Below are 25,353 nucleotides of genomic sequence, written 5' to 3'. Positions count from 1 at the left end.
CCGAAACATGGGTTTCTAAGCAAACATATTTAAACTTAGATTTAAGTGGATATTGTAGTGAACACCTATATGGCAATAAGACTATTAACACGAAGAAAGGTCGAAACAGCGGTGGTCTATCACTATACTATTGACAAAATCTTAGTAAACATATAGAAATTATTGAAAGAATACAAAATGGAATGTTATGGCTTAAACTATCTAAATGTTTATTTGATTTTAAGGAAGATGTATACATTTGTCTTGCTTATATACCACCAATTACCTCAAAGCTTGTTAATACAGATAATTTTGATTTTTTTTAAGAAATAGAGACAGGGTTTGAAAAATACTCATCAATGGGGAAATGTTTCTTATTAGGGGACTTAAACAGTAGAATTTCAAACAAAGTTGATTATCTCGATTTCGACAGATATATTGATAATGATGACCAGTTGTCATCTGTTTTCATTCCGCCACGTGTATCAAAAGATCACGTGCTCGATACTTTCGGTAAACGGCTCATAGAATTATGCCAGTCTACATCGTATATAATAGGCAATGGCCGTCTAGGTAAAGATCAAGGCGTAGGAGAGTTTACATTTCATTCTCTAAATGGGTCTAGTGTAGTAGATTATTTTTTATTAAAACCAAACGATATTTGTCATGTAAAACACTTTGAAATACTAAGCCCTAACGAATTTTCTGATCACTCGGGAATATCTATAAGTTTCAATAAAAAAACGTTACAAACTACATTAAATAATAATAACGACAAACAACAGAATATTCGTATTGCTTGGGATAACTCAAAGATTGATGAACTTAATTATAATTTATCATTAAAGAGTAATGAAATACAAAATCTGACAGATATGATTAACACAACAAATAATATAAATGATATAACAGAACGCTTCATAAACATTCTAAAAGAGTCGGCATCTTGTATGCTAAAATGTTCAATAAATAAAAAGCCGACCAAACATTTTAAAAATAACAAACAACCTTGGTTTAATTCGGAGTGTTATGATGCAAGATCTATGTTCAAAAGAAAAAGAAATATATTCTTACGTAACAAACACTGTGCTAATTCACGACAAGAATATATTCAGGCCAAAACAGCATATAATAAAGCCAAACGTTTCAATAAAACGAAATATAAAAACGATGAAAAACAAAGGCTGGCAAAACTAAGTAAAGCTAACCCAAAAGAATTCTGGAGAAAAATAAAAAATCAATATACAAAAAATAAAGGAACTGCCGAAAATCTTGATATTCAGGACATACATGAACATTTTATATTTATTGCTTTTTGCCGATGATGCTTTCATTTTTGCAGAAACACCACATGCATTACAATCAATACTTAATGACTAACAATTATACTGCGGTCTGTGGGATTTAAGAGTAAATACATCTAAAACAAAAATAGTTATTTTCGAAAAAGGACGAAAAATAACGCATTCTTTCATTTTTAATAACGTAGTGTTAGAAATCGTGGATTCGTTCAAATACTTAGGAATAACTCTATTTAAAAACGGCAACTGGAATAGAACACAAAAACACAGCAAAACACTCTCTATATGCACTTCATAATTTATTTATTATTTATAACCAATTAAATCTCAATACAAAAGAAAAATGTAACTTATTCGATAGTCTTGTAGGATCTTGTAGGATCAATTTTTAATTATGGCTCAGAAATATTTGGATACCATAGTGCAAACGATATAGAAGTGATTCATAATAAATTCATGCGAAAAATATTACACGTTCGTAAAAGTACAAATCTTCTTGCATTATATGATGAACTAGGAAGGTATCCTATGATGATACAGCGTAAAATAAATTTAATTAGATTTTGGATACGAATAGTAAAATCAGATGATAATAAATTACTTAAAATGACATACAATATGCTTAGAGATGATTTTAATGATGGTCATAACTATAATGGTCTTAATTGGGTCGGACATGTTCAACAAATTTCCGATGAAATAGGTATGTCAAACATTTGGCTTTCCCAAAATGCTGACATCGCATCTTTACAAACTATTAAACAAAGAATAATTGATATATATAAACAATCATGGGATGCTGAAATTAGAACTTCAAATAGATTACAGTCATATAGCTGGTATAAGAAAGAATTAAAGGTAGAACGATGTTTAGATGTAATACCTAATAGTAAATTTAAAATAGCACTGACAAGATTCCGACTATCATCTCATGATTTAATGATTGAAAAAGGTACACATTTAAATATTCCCAAAAATGAAAGAATATGTTCAAATTGTAATATGAATGTTATAGAAAACGAGTACCACTTTCTTTTAGTATGCCCAAAATATACTAACTTAAGAAAAACCTACTTCAATCCATATTTTGCCATTGGCCTACTAAGCAAAAATTTATCTCACTTATGAATTTAGACTCTGTTAAAAGTATTTTGAATGTCAGCAAATTTATATACAAAGCTTTCCATTTGCAATAATTCTTCTTTATTCCTAAACGAATTTCATTATCATAACCTGATGTTCACTGCTTTGTTTTCTTTTTATCTTTTGTAAGTATTTTAAGTTAATGTAAACACAATGAAATGGATCTCCATATTTGAATTGTTTTACAAAAATGTATTCAATAAACATAAATGTTGCTCGTAACAAGAAAAAAAATATTCTTTGTAATATGTTTTACTATAGAAATAACACAACAGATAAATGGTAATAATGATGAAAAATATTGTTAAAAAATACTTTACAATTAATTATGTTCACTCTGTTAAAAAATAATAATTTAATATTAATTTGTATAAATCATTTGTATATAATTCTCTGTTAACCATGTACTTGCCCTTATATGTTAGTATTATATATTGAAATGGCTATAAATGTTGTAACATTTAATGCTGAATAAATATTATGTTATGTTATGTTTAGAAGATGTTTTAAAATTGAGTTTATTATCACGCTCTTTTAGGCCATATCGATGTTTATACACTTCCCGCGACATTTCGTACGATTTCGGCAGACAATTTTGCGGATTTGTAATTTACCTGCGACATTTTAGGAAGCAACACTTTCCAGGACACATGACCGTAATTTGTTGCGGCTTTGCGTATTTCCCTGATTACGAAAAATGTTAAATTCACAAAAATGTTTGTTTTATTCAATACGTTTTTATACATTCGACAAAATGTAATTGTTATTCTGTGTTTTTCCACGGCACTGCTGTTTATTCAAGACATTTTTTTACATACAATGTATGTTTTTTCTAATTCTGTGTTTTTGCACAGTATTGTACAATGTGTCGATATGTAAGGGGATAAGATGCGATAAAAGACAAGAGAAAATACTTTTTTATCAGCAAAAAAACGGGATTTAGATGATAATATTTTAAACGCTAATGCAAACTGTCAAGGAATCTAAATAAAGCAATACACATCAAGAATGGTCTGTTAGGACATTAAACATATGCTTTTTTTATTTCATCATCATTTTTATCATAATTATTTTATCATTGTGGGAGTATGGGTTTTTGGAGTTTTTAGGAATTTGTCAGCAAAAAAGGAAGTTCCTAAAAAAACTGACAGTGACATTATAGTTAATCTTAAAAGAAGCACAAATGCAATAGTGAAATTTGGTTGCTTTTAGGTGAAAATGATTACATTTTTCAGTTATCAAATGACGTTTTTGTAAGTGAAAATACACGCTTATTTTTCACTATTAATGTAGATATTTTGTTCAATATAATACTAGCTTTCTGATTGTGTTCAGTATCTTTAAGGGTGTCACGGTTAGAAAAAATGCTCACCGTTTGAACGGCTAACCTGTTAAACGGTTAACCGACCGTACCAGTAAGATTCAGCATGCTTCTTTATGACAAGATGTGACATTTTGTTTGTATTTTGTTGTACTCAAAATGATTACAATACATATCCGAATATATATTTCCGTTAGGGTCGTACCGTACACGATCAGACCGGAAAAATACATTGTTGACAAATAAACTGTCATATCTTTTTTTTTATAAAAAAAAACTAAGGTAAAATGTAAAATCAATTTAAAACATTATCGCCTCTTTGTCAAATTCTAACATCGGTTACCTGCTATTGAATTTTCTACCTGTAAAACGGGTTTATAGTATGACCGTTGCTTCGGGATATGATATGATTTTTATGTAACCATTTGCGTGGATGCAATGAAAATAAACTAACATTCTTATCTCTCTGAAGTAAATCTATTTACAAAACAATGTGATTTTTTTATTTATTTTTTTTATTTATTACGTAATTACCTTTTTTTTTTAGATATTCAGTTTACTTCGTAAGTGCCAATAACACTTTGAAAATTAGGAACTGTAATTGGACATCCATACTATCGCTGAAATGTCTCGCAACAATCTCTCGTGCAGCTTACAATCTCACGTGCCAAACATGAATAAATTAATCATATGATGGAGGGAATTTATCATGACTGATCAAAGAGGATACGTGAGGTTATGTTGGACTGATAAGCCAACTTTCAGATATACATTTTCATGGCAATGAATGATTTATGAAAATACCGCACTAAAAGAGCATTTAAATGTAATTTTATGCTAAGTTAGTTAAAATATCTTAACTTGATACTCTAGACATTTTAGTATTTTTTAATAATAACGATATGATTCACAAAGCATGTTGCTAAAACTTCTAGACCGTAGTTGCTATAATAAGTGAATTTTCAAATATATTGTATAATTATTTTGGCCCAGCAATTATTCTTATAAACAAATATTAGTCTTAGGTACAATAATGATAAATGCTCTCTATTGCATGATTGGTTAATTTTTTGTCAACTATGATTTGAAATTTGTTGAATATAAAGCTGTTATTTTTTACACAAAAATATCTGAGCAATAATTGAATAAAATAATAGCTTATCGGTAACATTCGACATAATAGAAAAATGCAAAAATATATGCTTCTTCAAAACTATCAATTTATTTTTTTACGAGATTTAAATTAACTAAAGGCATTTTGCAATTGCAATTTTTAGTAGGTTACGTTCAGACGATAACACGACTGATTTTTTAATCGTAGTTTTGGAAAGGAAGATTGTAACAAAGGCGATTATGTCGTGCCAATAGAATGAGCTAAGACCATCATGAAATTTTTGTTAAGGGGTGCGACCTGGATTTTAAGAAAATTTCTATGTACAAAAGATATGTGCATCATGATGCGATAAATTCGCGTGCAAAACATGCGGTGCTTTTAAAAAGCAGAGTTATATGTTTTGGTAATAATAGTATTTGAACTACTCGTACAAATAAAGAAATAAAGAGTTACATTAAGATCGTTACTTAACTGTTCATACAGAGAGTAAATGAGGATTTAGACAACATACAATGCTCTGCCATAACCAGTTGTTGCCAGCTTGCCAGCTTGAAGAAAGAGAAGAAAAAAAACAGGCAAAAGCGACCCACGTTCAGTACGTACGTTTACGTTACGGCTTTTGCGAATGTGCGGCGAATACGACAATATCCCTTAACACAAGTCAGCTATCGAGCCTATCGTAACAAATTATTTGAAAGCTTATCAACTCTTTGACACTTCTTTATTTGAGACTCAACTCATGCATCAAACAGAGCTGGGGGAAGGCAAATGGCAAATGGACATTTGATTTTTATTCGGATTATTCTCGTCAGTGGCATATCATCTACTTTTTCACACACGATGAAATCTAAAATATCTGCCAGTGCACATATGTTTTTGCAACTTTGTTCATCATTTCTTTGATTTCCAAACCTTGATATACCTGTCAAACATTTGACTGATTAGCTACATGAATTATACTCTATACTACTACACGGCGCAGCAGCACGGTTTGATGCAATAGGTAATGGGTTTATGGTCTTTCACCTTTATCTTTGATTTCTCACGTGATTGGAAAAAAATAATCTTCATAGGTGTATGAAAAAATTGCGCAAGTAACTTACTTAGTCATTCTGAAAGAGGTTGAAAACAGCGCGTGTCAAATTGTAAGGAAGATGTTTATCAGTGCAGGAAAATATGTGAATTATTTGTTAATGAAGCCGTTTAAACATTCCGAATTTTATATAGTGGGTATAAAACTATACATTTATATAACGCTATTAAGATTTCAGTCAATACTACAGATTTTTTTTGCATCGTTGGGGGTAAAAAATAACAAATAGTGATTTGTCCTAGACAATAAGGGTTTTTGTTTGTTTGTTTTTTGTTTGTTTGTGTTTTTTGTTGTTTTTGCTGTTTCTTTTATTTTATTTTGTTGTTATTGTTGTTTTTTGGTGCTTTTGTTGCTGTTTTTATCAACCTTTGACTAGAAAATGATGCAATGCAATACCATAATCCGTCTTCATGATACATGCTCATGAATTATGTAAAATACTTAATAGTATACAAAATTCAATATTATACAACATATATCATAATACATATAATTATATGCAATTTAACTCGAAATCGAGGTCGGTGGCCCACAAATCACTTTCGCCTGAAATATTTCTGTTACCAGATTCTAAGATCAATCAAAGTTTAAATTAGTTCTATTACACAGTTCAGTTTCCATTCTGCTATATGTTTTTATATGTTACCTTGTCATTCACTTTTAATATAAACATATATTTTACTTATGTTTTAAGTTCTCTGACGGTTCTTTCACTCTCTTTACGACCTTTAAAACTAAATTTTAAAATGCCTTTTAAATGTCAGTTAAGTAACTACAGACTTTTCTAATTGGAAATTTCTTTCACGTTTAATGAATAATTTCTTGAGTATCCTGGTGAACGTTTACCTGTCAGTTACATGCAGAGGTTAGCTTATACCGATTCATACCGACCTTTGGCGTAATATATCTAATGCAATCTCGCTGGTATCTTATCTAAAACAATAAACACCAGTGTGGTTAGTGAAAGTCAATCGTAAATGTCAATTTTAATACAAGTTTTTTTTTTAAAAATACATGTACTTGTTTCATTTGGTCCACACTGGTCAAAATATAAAACTTTTGCCCGTTTTATTTTTAATTCATACTCTCGCATTTACCATGACTAAGAATACATTGTATGTTTAGTTTGAAGGCGTCACTGTATGTTGATTTAGGTCGACAATGCAAGCCACAACGTTTGTCTTCTTCATTATCGTTTAACAAGGACATTTGTCAATTTTGGGGAAAATTAAATAGTCCTAGGGTGCTTGATCTGGAGAAAACGTCCCTGTAATAGAATTACCAATTTTTACTGGCTCTTACGTTGCAATTCCTTCAACTAAAAAGATTGCGTACAAAACCTTCTTTGTACTCAACGCACGTTCTGCATAATGGATCTCCTGCAGGCTTTGGCTATTCATATCTATTACTGTCAATAGGTACGCGTTTCAGGGAATTTGCTCTCGAGACATAAGAATAAGAATTATGTTTATGGATACCCTTGTTCCTTTTGGTATACGGAAATTCTCTTCTGAAGTTGAAGTACAAACAAGAGACTTCAAATTCTCCATAATTCGTTTATTCAAAAACATGTTCAGTTTGTTTAGTACAATTGATAAACAATCAATTGCACTTCTTATTATAGTGTCCAGGTACGCCATTCAATTTCCGATGACTTCTTGTGTTCTTCAATTGCTGTTGATTGGCGTTTATTAGAAATTATATTAAAACGTCAAACATTGAAATTAAATCTAAGATCCGCTGTATTTAATAAATATTTATCATTTTTTTATTAGAATGAACTCTTGAAATCTGGAAACATTCTTAAAAATTTTAAACACTGTTTTACAGTTTAACATTTGACAATCAGTAAAGTTCAGAAACCTCTGATATCTTAACTTAATACAAATCTTACTGTTTTCCACTTAAACAAGACATAAAATCTAGTTCCGTGTCATATTTATTACCTAAATTAGATAAAAATGAATTGAAATGAAGGATTGGACTTACAAAGAGATCAAGTGACTTTTTTATGTGCGAAATGATAGCTTACAAAGAATTGATAATGTTTTCCTCTCGACTTAATCAGACATATATTTTCATCTGTTTGATACTTCGCAATAAAAAAACAGCAGTATATATTTGTTAAAAAATATGGATGGTGACCGTGATCAAGTGCTTTTTCTATCTTGCTACAAAACATTCTAGTTTTGAAATTTAACTCGCTTTAGCTTTTGCAGGTGTTTTCACATACAAGCACTTACCATGGGCTTAGGCATTGCTCGTGTATCTGAAAAAAATGTTTACTTTGTGCAAAATCATCGGTGCATTTCATAATTTTTACTTTACTTCTTGCTTTTACTTTAGTAATATGTAGAGATATTTCATTGTATATTATGATGGAAAAGTAAAGAGATGATCGACACATGTCTGTTTTTTCAAATGATTGTTTTGCAACCAATTACTCTTTTGTTATCTTATTGAAATCTAAATTACACTACAGCTAATTTATTAACAAGTATTCATATGAGTGTCAACACATTTGATTTTAAGATTTGCTTAAAATATTTTGATAATATTTAAGTTGCTTGGCCATGTGTTTCCGTCGCGAGGGGTAAAGCACTTGATCAACCCTTCAAACCACTTTTCTTACATGATGTTTTGTTTTACCTAAAATTTGACTTTACTCATCAACACATGGCGCAAACATTTTGAACGTGATATGTGTTATTAAACTTATCAAGGGTAATTAAATCGCTCAATTTTAAACTTTATGGCAATGATACAAAAAATTAATTCTACTGACCAAAGCTTTATGGCTCGGCTATTTGGTGAAGTCCTCGAAATGTTATGAAGACACAATCACAACGTAGTATTTTAATAATAATAATTGTGGAGTATCTATTAAGAAAATTAAGAAATAATACACGTTTTTAAAACACTTGAAAATATAAAATTGTCTTGTTGTTTTGGTTTTGTTCTTTATTTGATACATTTAGATGCGCTGCAGAATACTTTCTATGAGATATTAGCGTAGGTAAACGTACGTCGTTCATAGTGCACGGAAACAAATTTGTTGCCATGTCCAAGTCATTATAACTTGTACAGACTATTGACAAACACAGAACTTTTTAATGTGGCCTTTCTTAGATTTGAAACATACAATGTATATTCGTTTTCATGTGAACCATATGATACCCGTCTTCTATGGCAATGAATTATGTTTTTACCCAGTGTTGTACAATGTGTCGATATATAAGGCGATAAGTCGCGATAAAGACAAGATAAAATACTTTTTTATCTGCAGAAGATTAGAAATGAGATAAAATGCTATTCTAACGCACGGGATCAAACTATCAGGAAATGTAAAGAAAGTAATAAACCTAAAGATTGGTCCAAAAATACATGCGACTGATAATGTTTTTACTCTTATGACAATATGTTTTTAAAATTTGTAATACAACATATTTCAAATGGTAAAGTAAGCTGAGCAACTCTCAAGCGATTCACAATTTAAGTTAATATTACGGTTTTCTAATAGAAACGGTACATTTCGTCCGGTCATTGCGGACCTTCTATGTGTCGGATTTTCTAGTCTCTTCGCTGATGCAGCAATATGTTTGTTCAATACAAATGATTTTGTGAATTTTGAAACGGTAAACATTCTATAAATAAAGCTGACAAAATGATTTCATATATCTGCAGTCAAGTCTGCCGAGAGAGTTGTGTATTTTTGTATTTTCAAAGGTGACGATGTAATCTTGTTATCTGCTGGTATACATATGTTTTTGTAACATTGTTTATTCTTTAACTTGTTAGACCTATCAGATGTTTGACTGATAATTGACATGTATTGTTATCTATAACTACAAACGAATGCAATTGATAATGAGATTCAGATCTATAACAAATGTCACTGATTTCTCACTTCATTGGAAAAATTAATCCCTATAGGTGAAAATAGCAATAAGAGAAAAAAATCCACGAGCAAATTAGTAGAAAAAGTTGGGTCTTTTATGGTTTTTTTTTTTTTTTTTTGGTTTTTTGTAGAAACAGTTTTTTTTTTTTTTTTTTTTTTTTTTCATTTTGTTGCTATTGTTGTTGTTGTTAAATGAACGCGACAAATTGTGTATAAGATGTACATGTATGTCGATATATGAACGAAGCCGCAAAATATTTCAAGTTGAATGTTTATATACATTGTGTATATATAAGATTTCACTCACCACTATAGAAGTAATATATAATACTTTCTGACATCTTTGAGTACAACACTGAATCCTATTGGACGAGTACCAGCTGTTGAAGGGATCCCGCTGAGGTTCTTGACATTACGGGTCTGGAAGTATTTTCCCGAGATTTATGTACCATTTGATGTAGATATGGACCAAAACCTTGTATGCAAAAATACAGATCATTCCCTCCTCACCACGTTTTTGCAAAATCATTTTTTTTCATTTTGCAAAATGACCCAAATATGTTAAGTGTTGCAACGGTTTTAACTCGAAATGGGTTGAGAAACATACAAAAATTAGACTTTCAATTTAATTCTGAACATATTTTGTTTTCTTCATCTTCTTCTTCTTGTTCTGTTTCTTCTTCTTCTTCTTCATATTCTTTTTTTTCCTGTGCAGATTTTTTTTTTCATTTTAAGCGTTTAACTTGATATATGTAAGAAATCAAATTTTATGCTTGTATAATTCTTGACTCAATGGTGCTCCTTTGAATTTTTATTTATTTGATTGATTGATTGATTGATTGATTGATTGATTGATTGATTGATTGATTGATTGATTGATTGATTGATTGCTTGCTTGCTTGATTGATTGATTGATTGATTGATTGATTGGACGACAAAATGAAAAACGTGACGTAATTGATAAGATAGAATCGAATTATCATTGATATAGGCCGATCGCATGGCTGCAAAACTTGTGACTCAATGATTATATTTGATATTACCTCAAAAATGTTTATTAAGGATACATAAATATTATTCATTATTTTAAGCAGCAGATGATTTATTTTAAATATGATTTATTGCTCCATAAGTGTCCGTAGATATTTTTCTACATGTTTCCGTAAAATATTATGCAAGTTTTTCAATCAGCGATTATTTTAGCGTGTAAATTTGCAAAAAAAAACCAAACAATGATCTTTTATTGGTGAGTATATTTTTTTAAACAACATTGCATTTACATGTTTTTTTGATGCTCTGCTTTCTACTGACCGACGAGATTTTAAAAGTAGCGAACAGGACACCGTACATAAAATACAAAACAAATAGAAACAACGCTTCATCTATACATGTTTTTTTTTCAAAACATACTTTCAACATTAGCATATGACTTTCTGCATGCAGCAGTCAAGAAAACGTTAACTACAAAAATGTAAGAAAGTATCAATTAAACTCATTCAATTGAAGGATTTTCCATGCAAAAGGAAGAGTCTGTAATAACTCAAAAGTTATATAATTTTATGTTTAACAACCTGTCAAAATTTAACATTTAAAATTCCACATTTTTTGTTGTTACACATACTCTGGTATATTTAACGTTAAACATGCAGTCAAATTTTCGTAGAAAGATAAAAGCGCATTTTTGAAATAGGGTTATTTCATTTCTATATATACAAATTCTACTCACATTTTTTTTTGTTGCAATGCATCAAACGGAATAAATAGACAGGAACTTTAGACTTTAAATCATTATACAAATTATCAATCACGTAATTCAAAGCTGACCTTTATTAGGAAAAAATATTAAAAAGGAAATGTCCTTTCAGAGTAATGAAAAGCAAAGTTATGTTTTAACTATTCTGACTAATATGTATACGGTACCATATCTGTATTAAAATGGATATTTAATCGCTGAATGACATATTTTAAGTACTGAAAAATATTTCGTCGTCGCATGATAACTTTGAATAAATGAGGTATACGTCACCGGCCTAGAACACGTTTGAAGTTATGTTGTAAACGTCATCTTCCTACACCACGTTCACGGTAAATATTAAATGAGATTTTTTTTTAAATCACGTTTGATATATAGAGAATATTCAAGCAATTAAACTTACTTCAACAATACATTGACTTAACAATCATGCTTAAAGGTCCATTAGTGTCCAACTTTATTTGTCATCCAATGAAAACGCTGTATTTCTTCAAAATAATGAGTGTTACTTTTCATAGAAGAACAGATATCGATACTATATCAAATTCTGTTTATAGTCACCTTCTATTTTCATAGTGCTCAATAGAACCGCGTTTGTTAAAATAGTCATTTGCATAAATTTGCACATGCGCTTTCATGGGCCGCTTTTGAATATTAATTAAGTAAAAATGCATTGTGCCATGTCATAATGTAAGTAGTAGTGGACTGTGTGTAAGGTCAGTGAGAAGTGTCCTGTCTGCAAGTGTGTGAGTAGTCTCGTGTGTTATTGTGTAAGTCCATGTATGTGTTTGAATAATAGACGGGGTGCTAGTAGCACCCTATGTGTTAGTGTGTACGTTATGTAAGTGGGCACATGTGTGCTTTTGATGTCTGTATGTTATTGTTTGAATTGTGTCCAGTGTGTCAGTGCGTGTCATTTCTTATGTAGTGCTATGTGTGTCAGTCGTATGCTGTGTATCAGTTGTGCCATATGTGTCAGTGTGTGAATGGTGTCATGTGTGTTATTAGTATGTCTGTGTTTGAATAGTGTACAGTGTTTGTCAGGAGCTCCCTATGTGTTAGTGTGTAAGTACAGTTTTGTGTGTGACAGTGTGTGCGTTCTATGCTGTGTGTGTTATTGTGATATTCGTTTACTGTGTGTCTGAAGCGTCCAGTGTGTCGTGTAGTGTAGTGTGTGACTATTGTCCTGTTGGTAGGTGTTAGACTACTGTCGTCCTTTGTGTTATTGTGTGAGTAGTGTGTCCTGTGATATTGTGTCAGACGTCCTGTCTGTCAGTCTATGAGTAGTGTCCTGTCTGTCAGTGTGTGAGTCGTTTCCTGTCTGACAGTGTGTGCGTAGTGTCTTGTCTCTCAATGTGTGTGTAGTGCTCTGTCAGTGTGTGCGTAGTGTCTTGTCTGTCAGTGTGTGCGTAGTGTCATGTCTGTCAGTGTGTGAGCAGTGCCCTGTCTGACAGTGTGTGAGTAGTGTCCTGTCTGTCAGTGTGTGCGTAGTGTCCTGTCTATCAGTGTGTGAGCAGTGCCCTGTCTGTCAGTGTATGCGTAGTGTCTTGTCTGTCAGTGTGTGCGTAGTGTCATGTCCGTCAGTGTGTGAGCAGTGCCCTGTCTGTCAGTGTGTGAGTAGTGTCCTGTCTGTCAGTGTGTGCGTAGTGTCCTGTCTGTCAGTGTGTGAGTAGTGTCGTGTCTGACAGTGTGTGCGTAGTGTCCTGTCTGACAGTGTGTGCGTAGTGTCCTGTATGTCAGTGTGTGAGCAGTGCCCTGTCTGACAGTGTGTGCGTAGTGTCCTGTCTGTCAGTGTGTGACTAGTGTCCTGTCTGTCAGTGTGTGCGTAGTGTCCTGTCTGTCAGTGTGTGAGTAGTGTCCTGTCTGTCAGTGTGTGAGTAGTGTCCTGTCTGTCAGTGTGTGCGTAGTGTCATGTCCGTCAGTGTGTGCGTAGTGTCTTGTCTCTCAATGTATGAGTAGTGTCCTGTCTGTGAGTGTGTGAGTCGTTTCCTGTCTGACAGTGTGTGAGTTATGTCCTGTCTGTCAGTGTGTGAGTAGTGTCCCTGTCTGTCAGTGTGTGAGTCGTTTCCAGTCTGACAGTGTGTGAGTCGTTTCCTGTCTGTCAGTATGTGTTTTCGTAGTGTCTTGTCTCTCAATGTGTGAGTAGTGTTCTGTCAGTGTGTGAGTCATTTCCTGTCTGTCAGTATGTGAGTTGTGTCCTGTTTATCAATGTATGATTAGTGCACTGTCTGTCGGTGTGTGTGAGTAGTTTTCTGTCTGTCAGTGTGTGAGTAGTGTCCTGTCTGTCAGTGTGTGAGTAGTTTTCTGTCTGTGGGTGTGTGAGAAGTGTTCTTTCTGTCAGTGTTAGTGTCCTGTCTGTCAGTGTGTGAGAAGTGTCCTGTCTGTCAGTGTGCGCGTAGTGTCCTGTCTGTTCCTGTCTGTCAGTGTAAGAAGTGTCATGTCTGTCAGTGTGCGAGTAGTGTTCTGTCTGTTAGTGTGTGAGTGGTTGCCTGTGTGTCAGTATGTGAGTAGTGTCCTGTCTGTCAGTGTGTGAGTAGTGTCCTGTCTGTCAGTGTGTGAGAAGTGTTCTGTCTGTCAGTGCGTGAATGGTGCTCCGTTAGTTCCGTTCATTGTGAAAGCTATGAATTGTGTGAATTACGTTTTATACTGAAATCGCCATTACAAGAGTCGTTTTTATTATTGTTGTTAGTATTTTAGTGGAGTAGCGGGGGATCGAACTCGCAACCCCTAGACTTGTAGTCAGACAGTGTTACCACTGCACCACAGCACCCGCTCTGATTTATAACTATTTTGTAGTCCCTATATACATTATCACATTAGTAAACAAGAAATTGAGTAATACAATTGAATTTTCACACCAAAATAGTTAATGTAGCTTTAAGGTCTATAGTGTTTTACAATGGCTGACATTCGTGTCCTTGCTCGAGGGGCTATAATAAAGGAGTACACACAAAAGAGTACTGAAAGTAAATAAATAGTATTGTTAATAGGCAATAAAACATATTAGAAAAATCATGTTTTTTTTTAAGAACCGCAGTCCTGATATTGCTGTAACCAACTCTGTTAATGGAAGATAATCGCTGCCAAAATTACATCCTGCATTCTTACATTGTAAATTGCAGCCTCTACATGTCTGCAAGTAAATTCGTTTAAATTCTTTGCTCATTTTGAAACAATTAATTGAATATTGTCATTTTGATGTGATTATGTGATAAGATGTTGTAATTAAATACCTATTTATTATGTTGTTCTTGTATCTACCATTTCAAAACATGTGTTAATCAATTATTTTAGAAATGTACTGCACAGCCGTTAATGGTTACCTCGAAATAACATTTTCTATATCGCAAATCGGCCCTTTCCATCAGTCTTCGGATAAGGACTAATAACCTAACCGAGGATGTTCCGATTGTCATCACGGATATCCACGAAACCTATCGCTCCCGTCGAAGTTTCTAATTTCTGTAGAACAGCACGGATGACTTAAGCTTGAATTGTAATTATCTTTATTTCTCAAAAACTGTTTATCTTTAGTATATTGCTACAGTTACCAAAAATACTCTTTTTGTTGTTTTGTTTTGCTATATATACCAACTATCTTTTCTTTCTTTGGTTTTGTTGGCAGTCGCTGTAACAATAGTAAATTAGTATTTTGTATGGAAGTCAAAATATAACTTTGTTTACATTTTGCTACCTTTACTACACATTATTGCATGTTCAGCGCTACTTGTTTTCAGTTTCATCTAACATGCACTTAATCCTTATTTAAACATTATTAAACACATGTTTGATTTTTCTAAAGAATTAGAAAAATATGGATTTCTGAGGCGTAATGTGCCTTTAAAGATATCATTTTGTTGAAGACGTAGTTTGAGAAGAATCCTTTGCTTGTTAATTTGCCTAATCTTTCGAGGAATAAATGTGCTTTGTATTGTTTAGCATCGCTGGAATTTATCAAAAAAGATATCAAACCATCAAAATTTGAAATTAAACATAAAAAACAATTACATTTAATAATCATTTATCATGGTTTTGTTGAAATAAACACTTGAAATCAAGAAGCACATAAGTGTATAATTATCCGATATTCTACACATGACCTGTGACAATCAGCCGAATCCAGAAACTTTCGATATCTTATCTACATGCAAATCTTAATGTTTTCCACTTAAACGAGCGATAAAATTTAGATGAGCGTCATTTCCATAGCCTAAATGAGATAAAATACGAATTGAAATGAAGGGTGAAATATTGCCGAGCAGACGTTGTGAGATTTTTTTTATTTGTGGATTAATATTTGAATTTTATAAAGAGCATTTTCCCCTATGAATAGGCCAAGTTATACTTAGAAATATTATTTCATTTGCGTGTATGCTACTGTACTAAATTAATAACATATAATAACAATGTAAAATTGTTTTCCTGATGGTCTAATGGTGTCCGTAAAACTACGCTTTCAATTTCACCACATAGATGTTGCCAATTTTTTCAGTTGTTGCTGGTTATTGATTTCTGATTTCAGTATTGAACAAAAATGACTTATCTATTTCTAGATGTGGAATGAACTTTTTGAAATTGCAAAGGATGATAGATAGATGTAGATCTATATTGATTTGATATTTATAATTATCTTTATGAACAGAGTCAAAAATAGTGTCTTTTTGAATTTGTTTTGTTTTGTCAATGACTTTGAAATTTAAGTGGACTTACTCATTCTTGGTATCATGTAATTTACATTGTACCTACATTTTGTCAAACCATACATAGATTGAATTATAAAATCAGCGTAACATGTTTAAGAGATAGCTGACAGATTTATTCTTTTAAATTGCTCATATGTAATGACGTACTTTTGGTTTTTATAAAAATTGCACACAAGTCATACTCATCAGGTCCTGAGTACTTTTATAAGTGGTTTAAGTGGTTTCACTTATTATAAGTAATCACAGTTTTTTTAAGATAATCTAATAGAAATAAAACAATAGCATAATAAATGTTTTTGCAATGTGTATCCGGATCATGCGGAAATATTTTCTTAATTACCATCTTGAAACAGTATTTCTTTGTATATGAACAATATTCTTAGTTTTAAATGGTAATTTTGAAGAAAAAACTCTTCTATATTTCCCTATCGTTATTAATGGTTATATACATATGTGTGTCAAGACAACTTTGACTATTGACATTCATATGATAATTCACACCAGTGCACAGTCTGTTTGTTATTAAATATCATGTATGTTGTGATTAAGGATGTAGAACAAGTATAATTAAACGAAATTATAAACACATATATCAGTTTCCCTCCAACACAATTTTAACCATTCAAGACACAGAAATTTTTCAAAAATGTTTTTTAAAAAAATGATACATACGTTTTGAATGTATAAAAAACAAGACGTTATCAGAAATATATTTCAAATTCTGTTATTCAGTATTTTACCTATTTGCTGTATAAGCGTAAGATTTATTCAGGTTTTTGACAAGTTTTTTCAATGATATATTTCTTGGCCATGGCAAAAGGAATAAAAGTTATTTTCCATGGGATAATTTGACATACTTTAAGAATGTTTTGTATCAATATTTAGAATTGGCAACTAAATTCATGATCAGTTGTAGAGGAAAGACAGTGTGTATAAGATATACGCCCATTATACATATCACTTGTGTGACATTTGATCAATGACAGAGAAAAGCCTTCTCCTTTTAACTATTATCTAATATTCAGATAACTTATATATTTACAGACGCCATGTTTGCACGGCGGAGAAGGTGATATCGAGGCCGGTCAAGGTCACACAGACTTACAAGAAGCCCATCTATACAAATCATCCGAGAGATTGTGCAGACTTCAATAATTGTCCACAATTCGAGTGAGTAATTCGAGTAAATGTAATACTTCCTTTTTATAACGTACATTGGGGTGTCAAGAATACCTTTTAATGGTATGAAGCTTTATCTTATGAAATATATTTAAAAGAAAAACCAGCTAACAATTAAATAACATTGTTTCCATAATTTTGGTTTTAACATACATAAGAACATATTTACATGCATGACATTTGCAATCAATACAAAAAGGATTAGACTGGAAGCAATCTTGTGCTTATTGAAGTCTTCGTTTTTCTCATAATACTTAATTCAATTTTGAAAAGATTTGTAACATAGAATACCTCTGTTTTTAACACACATACATTATGTCCGTAAATAAAGTGGTTAGAACAAAATATTATATTATAAGTAGGGTTTTATCCGCTAGGCAATGCTTTCGTGTATGCGCGATTTGCCTTTAGGGCAATTTACTACCCTACATTTTTCATGCCTGCATTTTCGAAGTGTCTTTTTTCTAATTCAAATAATAATTATTGTAGTATATTTACAGTTTACTTTAAGTAGTTGAGTAACTTTCGTTTTGAATAAAAAAAATATTATTTAGTATATTTTAGGATAATTGAAAAATAAGTTTGCGGGCAGAAGTAAACAATGAAGTACGTAAAAATCATTACAAAGCTACAAAGCGTTTTGTACATTTGAACCAGCACATACCTCTTTCTTTAAATAAATGTTGTTCTAGATACGTAATATGTTTTTATTTTAAAGAAATACACGGAAAGAGCATAGCGTGATTCTGTAATAAGATATCTATATTTTATCTACACGCATGATAATGTTACGTATGTATCATGATAACACTATCAGCGCATTATCACACTATATGGCATAAAATTTCATTATAAATAATCCCAAGAGATTTGATTCGCAGCTTTATTTCTGATTGAAATTACATGAGTGTTAAAATCATATCTAGTTTTGTTATTAAATTCTTTGAAAGTATAATTTAACTTATCGCCGAAATAATGAAATAATTCTAGAATGATAATTTTACGAATTATTTTTTTTTATTCATTATTTCTTACAACAGAATATATATAAAAATCCCATTTTGTCGCCATGTACATTAAATTTCCCACAGCTAACTAGGGATGTTTGTTGAAGATGGAAGTCTTATTACTTGTTCCTCTTGATGTTTGTTTCTCATAGAATAAGTCATATTGTATATTCCATAACTATGGAAGTTTGTTGTACATTGTCTGTAACTACTTATTTAAGCCGGCTGACTAAAATAGGGTTGATTCCATTTATAGGGTTGTTTGTTATAGCCATAAGTCTAAATTTATGGTGCATTTGCCAGCTGTTGTGGTATTTCTTACTACACTCTCAATTATTTGAGTTGATTCTAAAGATGCAAATATTATAATATTTTCAAACGTCTTAACAATCTGCTGATATTACTGTTGTTTATTGATGAGGGAAGTTGCTTATATCTATTAAAACCTTAGATACATATGGTTTGTACATATGGCTAAAGAAAAAAATACATTCAGTACATTAATTTTTTACCATGTCTTGATCATGAATTATCCAATGTGTTGATAATTATAGCAAGTTGATCACCTGCAAATATGGGTAGGTCTACATATCTAATCCAATAATTTATATATACACCACGTTATGCAAAAAAAAACAGAAACCGTCCAAAGTAATCATGGAATTCTTTCACTCGTCATATTTCAATTATCAAATTTATTTTGGTCCGTTGAAAATCAGTTGATAAACATCTGTTAAACAAATATTACAAAACAGCTTTAAATATTTATAAATATCAGCAGGGTCATAATAAGTTATCTTTGGTTATCAGCGAGATTGTAGCGTTTCTGATATGAACTCGGATATTTGCAATCTTTCTTATGTAAGTGCTGTAGTCACATTGGGGATGCAAGAGCAAGATTCAAAGAACACAGCTCTCTAAAGGTTATGAAATAGCTTAGTTGGTATAATCTTTGTTCGTCAATGTTAGAAAATACAGTTCCGATCAGAACATAAAGAATCGACGATATCCTGCACGTAAAATACAAGCTATGGCCCAGAACGGACTTTCATTGAAACAGCATTGGTGCAATGAAACAAATAAATAGCACCAAATAATAATGTGAATAGCGAACTTAGACAAGAAAAGGAAACTTGCACAAAAAAAAGAGATCTTAATACATGTATTAGGACATAATATAAACATCACATCCGCAATTTTCAAAACGGATGGTTTACACTCAAAACAACATTGATATTGTTTATCTTCGGATAAGATATTTTATTGCATTGAGCTAATGTATGAGCATATTCTTGCTTAAATCAGCAGAATGTTTGTTGTTATTTCAATGACATATTTTATTGTCCGTGCACTTTTTTAATGACTGAGCTTTCTGCCAACTTGTCATTGATATATGTAATAAAAATAAGTCTCCCATAGAAGAATAAAGATTTGGTTGGTATTACACCTGTCTGTCCTGACATTTCAAGGAAAATATATTACAAAAACATCACAACAAATGTCATGAAATGCTATACGACTTACAACATCATTCTTGATTTGACTTTTTAATGCAACGACGCATACGATGTTTTATAGCTTACTTTCGTTTGCTGAGGAAACTCAAAGGTCTTAAAGATGTATTGCGTATAGTCTAAAGTCTGAAGATACTATTCTAAATCTTCCTACATTTTAATAAATGTATAACGTCAGTGTTAACAATTCCTCTTGACGTTATATATGTTTGACAGTATTTTAAGAACTGTTCATATCATTACGTCTTATTTCATTTTAGCAAGTTTTTTGCATTATTCCTCGGATGGATACTTGAATTCAAATGTAAAAAAAGAATGTTACCCTGAAAGTATAACAAATTGTTACAATTGTAGGAATGGTTTAAAAATGAAACATGAGTATGACTTTTTCCATATTTTGTATTTTCATTTGTATTTCATTTGTATGCATCTATAAAATATTTGTAAGAAGGAAGTTGAAATGTATGTTTATTTATATATTTCTTATATGAGTGTAATAATTTTGCCAAAGGGATGACACATTGTCCAATATCGGAGACAGATGCCGAGCATTTATCATGATGTCTCTTTGATTCGCGGTTCCATAACATTCTTGTTAAATGTTATAAAGTAATTGAAATGTAAGATGTTATGAAACATATTTATTTCAATGATTTACACATTTGAAGAAAATATTGTAGTCTTCTTTTCAACAACAACATGATGTTCTGACAGAGAATGGCGCTGATGAAAAAGTGCATACTGTGCAATTTAGCACTTTTATTTTGACATAATGCATTTAGACAGTAATTACGATGTTTTGACTGGTAAGTAGACAAATGCTGTTTTGATAAATGTTTACAAAAAAAATCTGTACTTCCGGAGATAAACAGTTCCCATAGATTTTTTTGAGATATTTTTATTTTTCAACAAAACAAGTTTAAGGTCGCATTCGTGCTCTTTTATGACACGAGAAATTTTCTAATGTCTGTCGCAACTAGAGTGAAATTAAAAGAAGTAACTGACTTTTCCTAAAATATATTTAGTTTGTGTTCAAACAAGCCTGGTAACTGGTTCAATCACATTTAATACTAAACTTTGCAAGACTTGTAGTAATTATGCATTTCTTAAACTTTTCATTTTTATTATATTTCTCGTTTCTGAATATTTTGAACATTTGTTTAATATGTAGAAAAAGCATGAAGAAATAAGGTTTAAAAGTATTAAAGGTTTAGCGTTACAAAGGCTAAAGCATTATACTTGTAATGTCTGACAAGACATGTGTCACATATAATATTTCGATGTAATATAAAACGTCTTGAAAATTCAGATCGCCCAGATCAATGAAAACAGATCTAAAAAGGTGAAAGCTGCAGACTCAGAGTTTGATTAAGTCTGTTGATAAAATATAAGGATAGAGAAGTTACAGCTTTATACCTGATATACTGATATCACTTTAGTAATTCTTACCATCTACATATGATTTTCATTTCTAATGAACACGTATTAAAATCGAAACTAGTAGAATATGTCGTCTTGATTTTTTTAAATCATTAGTATCAGCATAGGCAATTCTAAACAAAACTTTTAGCAACCGTCCACGTAATCCCAAGTTAACCACACTGTAACAAAAAATGTACAAATTATTTTTTATTATTGTATCTTATTATATCATTTTCAAATAATTCAGAAAAAGACCGAAGACAGATATAGCTCAATCTATTCTTTATCTAGTATATTTGATTGAATTTAAACAGTGTTTCAGTCTAACTCCCTTTTGTCACGTTTTCATAAAGACTTGCTAGTTATTTGATAATTGAATTCCAATTAAACCGGTGCTAAAATATGAAGCACTTTACATTATTTCTCATAAGCACCTGCCATTCAATTTTGAATTGGTAACTTAATAACCCGGATGTTGGTAAAAGTGCATAATTGAATGATACTATGACGACATCAATTCAACTTGTTAACAATTCTACAATTTCGTATACAACTTTTTATAACACGTGCACAACGTGCATTACTGCTCCTCAATTCAATTCAGCATATGCACCAGTAGGTTTTTGTTTTCATGTGGATCTTTTCTTCTTTTTTTGTGTAAAAAGTGTGTGCAGTAAACTGTATGCTATAAAGATGCTAAACAGTTTTTTATTCTTTTCAGACGCTTAAGCAATAACACCAATGAGTTTTTATAGACTTATAGACGATAGAAATATACTTTATGTTTGCAAATTGTATTTAATGGTCCTTCTGGTACGGTTTAATTGACTGTAGTGCTAAACTTTTATTACCTAACACACAGTGTGCTTTATCTTGTTACATAAAAACAAAATCACATAAAAAAACAAAATCTTAGAATGGCATACATGATTGCTTTAACGTATGGGCCTCTCAAATACACCAATCTGTCTGTATGTAAAAAAGAAAAAAATGAAGATCTTGCAAAGCGTAGGAAATCATCAAGAATTGCCAAATCAAAATATGAGTAATCTACTGGTTTCATTTTACTTTCCTCCGAAAAGTAAGAATTTGGACTCAGGCACCATGGATTTGATATAAAAGTGAATATTGTTCAATGTATAGTTATCATTTTCTGAAAACGTACCAGAAAACATTGATAATATACCTATTGAGTTTATAAGATACTAGATGTTATCGCCAAGGACGTATTTCACTTTAACCTTATTTCTTCAATATCAATTAAATTTGGCAAAAGCCATATTTTCATTTTTTGGTAAAGTTTAAGTCTGGTGAAATGTCTAATGTCTGTGTGATACCTACATGAGGACAAAAAGTGTAATAGTGTATGATATGTGATTTTGATGGATTATGAAAAAAAACTCTTTAAAGTCATATGCTATAATTACAACAATGACCAACAAAAGTCAATAGAACCATAGCCGATTCTTTTCTGCTTTGGCCAAATACAATTATGGAATGTTCATCAAACAATATCCAAATATTTCGGCAGAACTAAAACTGTATTATAGATTTATATCTTAGGATATATAAACAGAAACATATCAAGATAGAAAATTCGAAAGATGAGGGGGGTCAACGAGATCGTTTTCGAATTATCTGCCCTTTAATTTCAATTATTTGCTGTTTGAAGAGTAGATAAGTTATACATAATTCTGACAAACCTTACTTTTTATCACTGGTTTATGTTTTCCATATTTTCCTCGGTCACAATACAAAAATTCACGAAATTATATTAGTGTTCCTTTTATTCAGTATCCGTAAAAATACTTAACATTATTTTTAAAATATGTAATTTCTTTTTGTTTTAAAAGAAAATTGGAATAGGTTTAGGTAAAGAAAAAACTACTCTTTACCAATTATGGAAATTTGCACAAGACTTAAAATGAAGTAAGCTGCATAACAAGCAGAAAAAACAAGGCCCTGCTGACCTTGAAAGTAAATTATTTTCCCTTGAAATAAGCAAAAATTTTCATATTCAAGGACAGATAACTCGGGAACAAGATAGGCGACTCCTTTTTACCGCTTATTTTGTTCGTGTTCTTATTTTTTTAATAATGCAAAGTGTTACACACTTAACAGAATGCCTAAATGTCCATTTGTATTTACCATAATTATATTGAATCTATAACCTTCTTCCACCCAATAACATATATTTTAGAGTGTTGCACATATGTTTCAACTCGTTTATTTATTTTGGAAGCTTTTTAGCGTGCAGGCAACATTGCAAACTGCATAATCTGCATTTTACTTTTCACCATAATTATTGCTGACATTTTGATAGAGAATATGTATTCCTGTCAAATTAATGTTACATTGACATACGTTACAGTGATACAATATCTTGTTGTTTTTTTGTACAAAGTATCAATGTTTCAAACTTACACTTAAAGATATATGTTTTTTTCTTATGTGATGAAGGAGTATCAATCCATAAAGTAAAACATGCATTGCTGACATTCAAACCCGTTTTGCAATTTTAATATATCACGTGAAATAATCTACAGCTATAACGTGCATTTACCATGTTGCATTTCGTTAACGAATCTGGAAAAGGGAAATCCCACGGGAGCAATGAAGATTAAAAGAAATACATGCAGATGTAAATCTCAGACAGCTTGCGTTTTGCTTTTTCATAATTAGAAGTTGAGTAGGAGGAGAATAAACAAAAATGTAAAAATTCTTTGTTGATTTTCATCATTTTGATATGTAAGTTTCCAAGCAAGCACTCTAAATGCTTTTAGATTTCTTGTTTTACTATCGAGCACTGAGAATAGCCCAGCATACTGTCCTATTGGCAGCTTGTGTTATGAAGCATTTATTGTCAAGAACCAAAATTACAAACTGTGTTTGCATTCATCAACTTAAATTTACATTGATAAACGAATCGTAATTCAAATGTATGTACATAAAGTAGCATCAAACAATAGTTTAACATCAAAACGATGCTTAATTATGTTGTAGTTACTAAAATACCTAAAAGGTTTATCACCAATTCCTTGGTGCTCAACCAAAATAAAAGTGATATGTCAAAGTGCTATTTTTTTCAGCTGGTAATTGAAATGACGATTGCCAATTATAGCAGCTGCAACCTAGCTGTGGTTCGCCACTAGCGTAAAATTTGTATAACTCAGTCATACAAGGTTAGAATGCCGGAGAAAAATAATTTCACCTGTCGATAGTGAGAAAATTTGGTTTAATTAAAATGTTTAAAAGAGTTAAGCTAACTCAAAATAGTGTTATGAGGAGAGCATAACATTCTACGCATTTAATGAATACTTTGTAGCACATACCGTATCAAAAAAGCATATTATTATATTGCTTTAGGAAAGGTTTTTTTTTTTATAAATCAACAGGTTCAATTTCATATATATTTATAAAGATAATGGCTGATCGAATTAAATGGAAAACACACACGTGGAAATGTTTTAACAGCTTTAAAGGTATACATTGATTCACTTCTTTAAATAAATGAAATAACTTTATTTTTTAAAATTTATAAGTTTCATTTTTTTTCCAAAGTTTATTTCAGAAAGAAAACAATCATTTTTGACTGTTATTTGATAGTTTTGATGTTTAAGGGGCAGTTTAGTATTCCACGCGATGCAGCTCTACAAAAGTCTTTTTTGTATTCAAATAATAGAATATATATCTTTTTATAGTATTTGCTCTATCTTGCGGAATTTTCTTTAATTCTTTTATTCAAAAGAAGATAAGTTAACCTTTTAATCATAATAAACCGCCTAAATTAAGCGAATTAAGGTTCCAAATAAATGGCATGTATATACTCTTTGCATGTATTCAGGGTTTCCACAATGTACATATGTTCTTGTGTTGCATATACTCTATGGTATTGAGAAATTGAAAACAAATATATTTATAAATAT

The 25,353-nt window shown here is 31.2% G+C and overlaps 1 protein-coding gene across 1 annotated transcript in view; it reads left to right on the top strand.

Annotated features, from left to right (window-relative positions):
• LOC132750539 (epidermal growth factor-like protein 7) overlaps nt 1-25,353 on the top strand; it is a 66,650-nt gene that overhangs the window by 10,921 nt on the left and 30,376 nt on the right. Inside the window, exon 2 of the mRNA XM_060740535.1 lies at nt 17,350-17,475. Coding sequence (XP_060596518.1) covers nt 17,350-17,475 — 126 coding nt within the window. The remainder of the gene's footprint in view (nt 1-17,349; nt 17,476-25,353) is intronic.

This window comes from Ruditapes philippinarum, unplaced genomic scaffold (assembly GCF_026571515.1).
Source record: "Ruditapes philippinarum isolate M1 unplaced genomic scaffold, ASM2657151v2 ctg1658_1_1_1_1, whole genome shotgun sequence".
In the NCBI taxonomy this organism is placed as follows: domain Eukaryota; kingdom Metazoa; phylum Mollusca; class Bivalvia; order Venerida; family Veneridae; genus Ruditapes; species Ruditapes philippinarum.
The sequence above is the reverse complement of the archived record's forward strand: the minus strand, read 5'-3'. Positions and strand labels throughout refer to the sequence as shown.